This window comes from Arvicanthis niloticus, chromosome 9 (genome assembly GCF_011762505.2).
Source record: "Arvicanthis niloticus isolate mArvNil1 chromosome 9, mArvNil1.pat.X, whole genome shotgun sequence".
Lineage (NCBI taxonomy): Eukaryota > Metazoa > Chordata > Mammalia > Rodentia > Muridae > Arvicanthis > Arvicanthis niloticus.
This window is the reverse complement of record NC_047666.1, coordinates 62,313,580-62,324,303: the sequence shown is the minus strand read 5'-3', so window position 1 is coordinate 62,324,303 and position 10,724 is coordinate 62,313,580. Positions and strand designations below refer to the sequence as shown.

The 10,724-nt window shown below is 46.7% G+C and overlaps 1 protein-coding gene across 3 annotated transcripts in view; it reads left to right on the top strand.

The window, feature by feature from the left end:
* Nucleotides 1-1,731: 1,731 nt before the first annotated feature.
* The window catches only part of Cd4 (CD4 molecule), a 22,797-nt gene continuing 13,804 nt past the window's right edge, over nt 1,732-10,724 (top strand). Inside the window, exons 1-3 of one of the 3 annotated variants that reach the window (XM_076940554.1) lie at nt 1,732-2,030; nt 9,831-9,914; nt 10,032-10,196. In XM_076940554.1, the coding sequence (XP_076796669.1) occupies nt 9,863-9,914; nt 10,032-10,196 (217 nt within the window). In that variant the 5' untranslated portion in view covers nt 1,732-2,030; nt 9,831-9,862. The remainder of the gene's footprint in view (nt 2,031-9,830; nt 9,915-10,031; nt 10,197-10,724) is intronic. The other 2 variants (XM_076940555.1, XM_034512206.2) reach the window with 2 other exon arrangements.

Below are 10,724 nucleotides of genomic sequence, written 5' to 3'. Positions count from 1 at the left end.
CCAAGAAAGAAACAGCAAACCATCTGGACCCCAACAGGAGAGGGCAGGACATGGGCAGGAGCTATGCCAACATAGGATGACAGTGTCACCCTAGACTGGAGTGGTGATATTGGTACAGAGTTACCTAGAGACATTTTAAAGACATTTAGAAGGATTTGTAAATAGATACATGAGAGGGGTGGGGGCTGAGGAAGTTAAAGACTGCATCTGATGTATTTGGTTTGGGTAGCTTACCCTCACTCAGTGGAAAACTTGGGACAAAGGCATGCAGGTGCTAAATTAGTCCAGAACTAGTCTGAGATTTATAGGAATCTCAAAATATAGTCTGTGTCTTAATCACTGTTCTGTTGTTGTGAAGAGACACCATGACCAAGGCTATGCTCATGAAAGAAACCACTTAATTAGAGACTTGCCTATAGTTTCAGAGGGAGTCTATTACCATCATGGTGGGAAGGAAGGTGCTGGACCAGTAGCTGAGAGCTACATCCTGATCTGTAAGCAGAGAGAGAGAGAAAGAGAGAGAGAGAGAGAGAGAGAGAGAGAGAGAGAGAGAGAGAGAGACTGGGCCTGGAATGGACTTTTAAAACCTTAAAGCCCTCCTCCAGTGACACACTTCCTCCAATAAGGCCACACTTCTTAGTCCTTTTAATCCTTTCAAATAGTACAAATAGTACTTCTCTCTGGTGACTAAGCATTCAAATATATGAACCTACTGGGGCCATTCTTAGTCAAACCACCACACTCTGGTAAACACGCGAGTGGAGTTGTTCAGCGGGAAGGTGGGTGTGTCCCTGCAGAACTTAGCAAAATCTGGGCTAGAGGATATGGGGAATGTTAGCACCAGTGTGCTCCACAGCCATTGCTGTCTTGTCAGATGTCCGTCTTTCAGTCCAGACCTCTCTGCCACATCGGGCCAGATATTCAGTTCCTGCTGATGGCAGTCCTGGCAGAAACCACATTGCACAGCTGTGCTCAGGGATGTGTAATGAGAATCCCTCAAAGGGATAACCACAGTTGCTCTCAAATTGTCACTAAAGAAAAGGTAGCATGGGTGGGCAGTGGTGGCACACGCCTTTAATCCCAGCACTTGGGAGGCAGAGGCAAGTGGATTTCTGAGTTCGAGGCCAGCCTGGTCTACAGAGTGAGTGAGTTCCAAGACAGCAAGGCTTACACAGAGAAACCCTGTCTTGAAAAACAAACAAACAAACAAAATGAAAGGGTAGCATGTTTGCTTACTCGTCCAAAACTATGACCCTACTCTTCCTGTAAGAGGAGCATGCAGTCTAAATGGCTTCCTCATATCTTCTCCATAGAGGAGACACAAGGTTCTCATCATGCATGCTTTTTGGCCATATCTTGGCCATATGCTACCCACTCAGGCTCCAGCAATGGAGTAAGGGAAAACCAGACCACTACGTCTTTAGCTGCCATGGAGCTGTGTTGACCCTTGCTGTTTCCCTCTGGGCTCTTTGTCATCTCTAAACAGCCAACTCAGTGGATCTGCTGGGCGATGTAATCTACATTTTCCATTGGTTAAATTTCTTGCTAACTTTTTTTTTTTTTTTTTTTTTTTTTTTTGACGTGGCATTACTACATAGACAGCCCAGTCTGGCCTTGAGCTTGTGGTTCTTCTGCCTAAATCATCCGAGTGCTGGGCTTACGGTTACATGCTCACAAGCCTGGCCTGACGTCAGCCCTACCAGACTGTGTCAGCCTTTATATTGCCCCAAACAGCAATGACATTCCAGACTGTAGCCTGATTCTGCTTGGGTGTTTCCAATGACTTTGGCATTTTTAATTTGTCAATTTCCCCAACCAGTGGGGGTGGAAGGGAGGGACTCCTGAGGGCTGGCTCACGTCCGCCATGTAGAGGAGCTTCAGGCGCAAGCTTCCTGTCTTCTCACTTACGAACATCTGTGAAGACACAGCAAGACTCTCTCCTTCACTAGGCACCTGTTTGCAAAGCCTGGGGCCCTCAGACACACACACCTGTGCAAAAAGCAGAGCGAAGAAGGAAGGATTGTCCAAAGGTAAGAGGGATGTGTTCAACTTCGTTCTTTGAAGGAGGGAAAGGGCAGCTGATGCGCCGGAATGTTCTGGATGTGGATGTGGTTCTCTGTTCCCAGTTGTGGCCTGGAGCGCTCCTGTATTCCTCTTAGAACAGGTCATGAACACTGATCTCCCACTGGAATCCTGAGCTTCGAAAGGTTCAGCAGTAAACCACTCTCGTCTTTGCCGAGCCCTGTCCCTCAAGCATAGTTTAGTGCCCAGGGCAGTAGGTGGCCCCTTGATGCACCCCAACTAGAACGCAAAGTCAGAGGGGTGATGGCTGAGAGCTAGAAAAGGCAGCCAGGACATGGTGGGGGGTGGGGGCAATGGTGGGGAGCAGGAAGCCAGGGAGAGAGAAAATGCAGACATAGTTAAACAGAGGACTGAAGATTAGAAAGAGAAAACAGATATTGAGAATGGAGGAGACACTAAGAAATGAAAAACAAAAACAAAAACAAAAACCCAAAAACAAAGAACACAAGAAAAAGAGTGAACTATATGCAATTAAAAAAAAAAAAAAAAAAAAAAAGTCTTCGCTATAAACCTTTCCCAAAGATCACACAATTAAGAACAATGTAAGCCACATGGTCCATTTTGGGCTCATTCCATTTCTTTTGTGTTCACGTAGGCTGTTAAACCATTGCCTTCCTCTATGAAGTTTTAGGATTTTTGGCTTGTTGTGTTTTGTTTCTGAGGTCTCCTGGTGTTGCCTGGGCTGGTCTCAATATCCTGGGCTCAAGGTGATACTTTTGCCTCAGCTTCCCCAGTAGGGGACCAAGGCATATGCCACATGTCTGGACTGATATCTAGGTCTTTGAAATGATCTAAGGGAACTCTGTCTAAGTTACCCCCAGTTAGGAGACAGGGAAGGCATTTTATCAGAAAATGTTAAAACTGGCCTCTTATTTATGAACTGCAGTAAAGGGATATTCTCCTTTTTTTTTTTTTTTTTTTTTTTTTTGACATGTTGTTAGAATAATAATTAATTCTAAGAGAATTAGTCTTGGCTACAGAGCCCAGGGGGCTTGGTACGAAGTGGGCCTAAGTAAGGCAGGTCTCTATTTCTCAAGATGGGGTGAGCGATTTAACTCTAGTCCTCTGTCTCCACACCCTCAGACCTTTCTCCTCTCCTAGAGCCACGTGAAGTCATGTTGTGCCCCTGAATATCCTTCAGTTCATAGACTTTTTCCCAGAGAGTGGTCTCCTGAGGCTCAGTCTGATCCTTCAAAATAGATGACAATCCAAAAACTCTCCTGAGTGGAATAGCGGGATGTCCTGATCTTGTAGGGACCTTCTTGCGGTTGTTGTTGTTGTTTTGTAAGCAAAGCCGGGAGAAGACAATGAGGGACACCAGTGCTATTTCATGTTCTGATCATTTCTGGTGCTATCTTAGATTCTGTAGATTGATACAAAATGGCTGCCCTGCACCACTAATGAAAGGTCCTCTGTGGAGCCAGATACCCAGAACCAGTTTTCCCTTCCAACCCAGGGCTCTCATAGGAGAGGCCTGCCTCTAAGTACAAAGTCTCCCCCGACGATCAACCAGTTCTAAGCAGAGGCTCGAAGTGGCCTTGGGTCTTGCTCTTGACCACAGTGATGAAGTGGCAGTGGTTAGAGCCAGGTGGCCCTGCCTGGCACATTTTAGACACGCAGTAAACATTTATTAGATTAAATACCTTGGAAGGAGATGGGAAATGGGAGATGAAGGGGAGGGTGCATGTGTGAGCATCTGTAGGGTGTCATTGTTCAGTGCTGCTTACAGAACTGTTTAGACCTTTCAGAGACAAGAGAAGGAGGGGGTACAGATCCCCCACCCATTGCCACCCACCCTCTGCGTGTGGGCATCCGAGGCAAAGGAGAGGGTGGCAGAGGTTGCAGCCACCGAACCACAAGGGTCGCTTAGAGGGTCACATCTCTAGGAAGTTTTATACGAAGCTAGTCAGCAGAGGAAGAGTGTGCGGCGGGGGGCACATCCCACAACTGGGCTAGAGTGGGCTGACTGGGGGCCATGAGGAGAAGATGAAAACGCCTTCGGGACCACAGGCTGTCGTTGTGGTGGGGCTGTGCTGGGACTGTGCCCTCCTCTCCCATCTCCGGGGGCCCTGTGAGGGTGGCAGGAACCCCAAGCACCCTGAGAGGTGTGTGGTACACATTGTCACTTGGTAACACAGCCTGTGTGGTCCCGCTCTGTGTTCTTTTGATGTCCTGTACTCTCCATGCGTCTTTCCTTCCAAGACTCCTTCATTTCTATGCCTCTCCTCTGTCAGTCATTTCTGACAGGCCCTGTGCTTTTTTGTGTGTTGACGGATCGTGTGAGGGGAGGCTGTTGCTTTCCTGACCTTTCTGAGTCCCTTTCTCCTTCGCTCCTATCTTCCCTTGAGGCCCCTGTGGTTGTTTTTTTTTTTTTTTTTTTTGTGGTTGTTGTTGTTTTTTGTTGTTGTTGTTTTGTTTTTCCAGAAAACATGCCCACCTTCTTTGTTTGCTGTGTCCCCCCCTACTCTGCAGACAATCCCTCTCACATCCACCCCTCGGGTCCAGCCTATACTCTGCAGCTTCCTGTTAGATCAAAGCTGCTGGAAGACTGGCTGGCCTGCCGGAAGCCAGGCTGCTTGTTTACAGGGTAGAAGGAACCAGAGATTTTGGTGGCTGAAGGGGGGAAGAGGAGAAAGAAGGGAGAGGGGGCACTCCAAGGGAAAAGAAGAGGAAAGACTGCAGCTCAGAGGAAGACACCCAAGGAGCTGAAGCCCGAAGCATAAGCATGGGAAAACCGATTGAGAAATGCAGGCATGAGTAGAGACTGGGGGAGGGGGACATTGCAGCCAGTCAGCTCTTGCATCCTTTCCCAGGGCTGATGTACACAGGATGCTGCTTTTATGCTCTACGAGACACAGCGCCTCTGGGGAGGCTGAGGATGTGGGAATCAAAGGCCAGGTCTCTGGGGTGGCAGCGGAAACCTAAAGCACCAAAGCAGGCTGTGGCTGGAAACCCGCAGCCTCCTCCACTGAGCCAGCTCCCAAGGTGCCTTGGTGTGGTGCCAGGAACTGGAGCCAGCCGCCAAGGTTGTGGAGTGAGGGAGAGAAAGTGCCTACCATCTGGGGAAGAGCCAGGCATGCCATCTCTCCTCCAGCATCTTTACCAGACTGATGGGAATTAAGAACCCAAGGAGGAAGAGCCCAGTAGAGACTTGTTTTCTCTACTAATGTCTTTGATGACACACCTGCTCATCAAAGTTCTCCATCTAGGGTAGGGACAGTAGGAAAACTTTATGGGACCAGGCAGTCTCTTCAGCTCTTGTTACCCTACACCCGTCCCTTAAATGCTCTGCAGACCCTAGCCCAAGTCAACTGTGCCAACTTGTAACCCACTCCATGACTAAGATGACTTAGTCTCATGCCCGCCTTCCCCAGAAACCTTTCTCTTGGCCATTTCTCTTTCTAGCTCCCTGTTTTAAACAAAATTTATTCTATCTATCTATCTATCTATCTATCTATCTATCTATCTATCATCTATCTATCATCTATCTGTCTAGCCATTTGAAGCATCTTTGTACTTTAGGTTCTGGAAGATTCCCTTTTCAACCAGTGGAGGAACTGAACAGAGCTATTTCTTAGCTTTCCCTAAGCCATATTAGAACAAATCCCACCGGGATTTAATCCCAGCACTTGGGAGGTAGAGGCAGGCAGATTTCTGAGTTCGAGGCCAGCCTGGTCTACAAAGTGAGTTTCAGGACAGCCAGGGCTACACAGAGAAACCCTGTCCCGAAAAAACAAACAAACAAACAAACAAACAAAAACAAAACAAAAACAAAAAACAAAAAAACAAAAAAAGTAGAACAAATTTCCACACCTCCTTTGAGTGCTACATCTCCAAATTATGTATTTAGGACCCAGATGGCCCAGTGGATAAAACTGCAAGTGTCATGACCATGACCTGACTTTAAGGGATTGTGTAAAAAGGAGTTATTACAATTACAGCGTGATAACCTGTATATTGAGGGGCACAGAGGCTAGCAACAGTAGTGAAGTGTTTAAAAAGGCAAAAAGTCATGTTTCTAGAAGCCAGGAAGAGCCTAACTTGTGGACAGGACTGACAGGCAGCAGTTGTGATGGAGCAGAGCAGAGGGTGGGTGGACACACAGCAGCTGGCATCAAACACACCCAGAGCGTGGATAGAGAGTAGGGAAACACTCTAGTCTCTGGCTAGGATACTCCCCTCTTTTTTTGACATTTCTCATTGGCAGCCCCGAGTGATCAGTAGAGGGCCAGGAACCCTAAAGGACACACAGCCAGAAGCAGCCAGCACCTTCAGTGGAATTTGGGCATAGACAGAATAAGGGGCATGATGAGGTGACTTGGCTCCATCCAAGCCAGGGCTGGGTGTGAATATACACTTACTGGCTGGCCTTTCTTCTCAGGTTTCCTCTGTCCCCTTCTCCCTTCTTTCCTTGAAGCCACATTTCTGTGGCACTGCGGACGGAACCCTGGGTGTGCAAAGCAAACCCTGTACCCCTGAGCTTCGTCCTCAGCCCTCACGGATCCATTTAAGATTAATGTACTGCGTATAGGAAGATACACCAATGAGTTACTTGCCTCTGTTCATCCTGTTTGGCTCAAGTTAAACAGGCACATTATCCATTTCCACTGGGGCCTGTGACCTTGTGGTGGCTTAAGGCAGCTTGAGACTGTCATCTCTGTCCTTGTAGAGTTCAGGCTTGGATAAGGGATTATGTGAATCACTGTCTCTTAAGGTGGAAGAGGGGGGCATAGCCAAGAGAGCATCAACAGGGAGCTGACTGAATTCAGAAAGGGCAGATTGCTACAGAGTGACACAGCAAGGGCTAACCAAGGAGACAGAAAAATCAGGCTTGGGAGAAAGAATCACAAATAACTCTCCATGAATATCTTGCCTTGCCAGCTCTGCACCAGATCCCTGTTGAGACTCGTCCTTAACAGTCACTTCCCTGGGGCCCACTTATAGCCTGAGCCTGGGTCGAATTACTTGTGTGCATGTGTGTGCGTGCGTGCGGTGCGTGTGTGCAAACAACAGTGGCTCCACTCATCACCAGAACCAATCTCAGCTCTCCTAGCTTGTCTGTTAGGATTTGTTGTCGGCCCCAAATACCTTCCTATATCAGCTCAGTGCACCGTGTTTGCTGTTAGCACTTCTAGGGCACCCCCACACCTCTGCCAGCAAGGGACTGAGAGTGGTCATCCCTCTTCTCCTGTCTGCTTGTTGAGGATGGCCTTGAACTCCTGATTTCCTGCCTCTGTCTACCTTCTGTGCAGGGATTATTGGAATTCACTACCACAGCTCGGACCACTACACGCCCGGTGCTCCTGAACCCACGGCCTCGCACATGCTAGGCAGATACGCACTAGCTGAACCCCATTCTCAAATGACGCTTTTAATTTTTTTGAAAAACGTATATTAAAATATTGCCACCGTCGCCACAGACGCTTAGTGGTAGAGCACTTGTCTAGGGTGTGTGGCCCCAAGTTCCATCTCAACAAAACCTTTTATCAAAAATGAATAGACCTAGCTGGTGAGAAGCCTTAGCTGGTGAAGGTGTCTGCTGCCGAGCCAAACCATCTGACTTGGTCCGTAAGCCCCAAAATGGTGGAAGGAGAGAAGGGACTGCCACCAGTTGTCTTCTGACCTCCACACAAGTGTAACATTTGATAAACAAATAGACAAATAAATAGATTTATAGATAAGCAAATGAATAAGTAAATAAGGTGGAAAAAATTTAATGACTAACGTGCCCCCCCACACTTCAGTAAGAGACATGTTTTGCTTTCAGTTTGATGCTTTTCTCTTTCTTTCTTAAACATGTTATTTTTAGACAATTTCATATACCTGTATAATGCATTCTGATTACTCACCTCCCACCAACTTTTCTTTCTCCAGAGTTGTCAACAGTCAGTCTATGCTTATACTTTCATTTTTTTTTGTTTATTTTATGCATATGGATATTTTGTCTCCGTGTGGGTCTGTGCACCACATGTATACCTAGTGCCCTGGGACTAAGTTCCAGACAGGCCACCAGTAAGTGCTAAGAACTGAACCCAGATCCTTTGGAGTCTAAGTCTAACCAGAACAGAAATCCAAACTAAAATGGGATGTTTCTCTATATGGAGTCTAATAGTATCTTTTATGAACTACTTGTCTAAAGCTTCAAATAATTAACGAAGCAACAAAACCCATTCATAATATTGTCTCTTAAAATTAAATTTGAATGTATGTATGTTTGAGTTAGTGTATTTGTTTTTTTGTTTGTTTGTTTTGTTTTTTGAGACAGGGTTTCTCTGTATAGTCCTGGCTGTCTTGGAACTCACTCTGCAGACCAGGCTGGCCTTGAACTCAGAAATCCACCTGCCTCTGCCTCCCAAGTGCTGGGATTAAAGGCGTGTGCCACCACCACCCGGCGAGTTAGTGTATTTGTATGTGTTTGTGTCCGTGCCAGCTTGAGTGTGTGTGTGTGTGTGTATCCATGCCAGCTTTTGTGTGTGTGTGTGTGTATCCATGCCAGCTTTTGTGTGTGTGTGTGTCCGTGCCAGCTTGTGTGTGTGTTCATGCCAGCTTTTGTGTGTGTGTGTGTGTCCATGCCAGCTTGCTCCAGGAATCCCATATTTCTGCCTCCTCAAATGCTGTGATTACAAATGCCTGCCTGGCTTTTCAGTGAAGTCTGGAGGTCCAAACTCTAGACCACACATTTGCATGGTAAATACTATCTACTGACCATCTCTCCAGTTCAAAAGTAGGTATTTCTTAAGCAAAGACAACAGTAACTCTCTCTCTCTCTCTCTCTCTCTCTCTCTCTCTCTCTCTCTCTCTCTCGGTTTGTTTGTTTTCTTTGGTTTTGGTTTTTAGAAACAGGGTTTCTCTGCATAGCCCTGGCTGTTCTGGAACGTTATTATGTAGAATAGGCTGGCTTTAAACACAGAGACCCACCTGTGTTTGCCTCCTGAGTGCTGGGATTAATAATGTGTGCCACCACCACCTGGCTATAGTTTTATTAAAAGACTAGAGGGTTCCCCCTCCCTATACTTGGCATTATAAGGTCTTGTATAACCCAGGTTAGTCTTGAGCTTACTATATAACTGAAGCTGGCCTTGAACTGTTTTTTTTTATTAAAAAAAAAAATGATGTGTATGCTTGCATGTATGTATGTATACCACGTGGTTGGCTGGAGCCTGCCGAGCTCTGAAGAGGGTATTGGATCAGATCCATGGTACTGGAGTTACAGACACGACCATGTGGGTGCTGGGAATCAAACCTGGGTCCTCCACGGGAGGAACAAGTGCTCGCAACTGCTGAGTCAGCTCTTCAGACCTGCTGGTTTTATTTTTGAGATGGGGTCTCACAGTGTAGTTCTTGCTGGCTTTGGACGTGTCCTCCTGCCTGGGTCTCCTGGCTATTAAGAGTATACATACGTGCCTCTGTGCCAGGGTAGGAGACAATAACTGTTTATGTAACTACCTAAAACTGTAGTTTGTATTTGACACGCATGAATATACTTATTTCTGTGTCTGTGTCATATGCTGCTGCTATTGCTTAGGACGTTAAAATTGCTCGTATGCTACCAACATCACAGTCTAAATTTGGCACAGAACTTTGTGGTACATTCCCACAGGGCGACCACTTTAGTGTATGCAAATAGGTTCTCTGGGTTGGTTATAAAGGTCCTGAGGAAGAGAGAGAGAGCTCCTGTGTGCCCCAGGCTCAAGGAATACCTGAAGACTAATGATTTCTAACTTCCTCCGCCGCGGCTATTTTTGCAGACTCAGATCCCCGTCGACTCGAGGAGGCCACCATGTGCGGAGGCATCTCCTTTAGGCACTTGCTGCTGCTGCAGCTGCAGCTGTGTAAGTTCTGTCCTCAGCGGCGGATGGTGCGGGAGAAAAGGCGAATGGGAAACCGCAAAGGGTGGGACACAGAGGGAGATGGCTGTTAGCATCTGAAACATGACCTTTTCTGCGCAGCCCAACTCCTAGCTGACACTCAAAGGACGACTGTGGTGCTGGGGAAAGAAGGGGCTTCCGTGGAACTGCCCTGTGAAAGTTCCCAGAAGAACGCACTCTTCACCTGGAAGTACCTTGACCAGAGGATTATTCTGCGACGGCAGAACAAGGAGATATTGCTTAAAGGTAGGATTCCTGGGCTGGTGATTTGGCTCAGCTGTTAAGACCACTGACTGTTCTTCCGGAGGTCATGAGTTCAAATCCCAGCAACCACATGGTGGCTTACAATCATCTGTAATGGGATCTGATGCCCTCATATGGGTGTCTGAAGACAGTTACAGTGTACTTACATATAATAAATAAATAGAAAACCTTTGGGCCAGAGTGAGTGGGAGAAGGGAAGGGGAAAAGAAAAGGGTAGGATTCCCTGTCCCCTGAACGGAGGGAAACAGTGAGTTGAATGAACTTACTGTCGGGAACGCTCCACGTCATCTCAGTGGCCCTCTTTTCTGGGATCCCCTTTTTCTAACTGCTGATGACATGTGGTTTCTAGAATCTTAACTCTATTCTTTTAATACTTATGACTTTAAGACATTGCAAAGATTATGGTATGAAGTATATGATTTCAACAGCATCATTACTACAGGCCATGAAGATGATATGATACTGTGAAACAGCTGGTCATATAGAGTGCTTGACTAGAACATGTCTGAT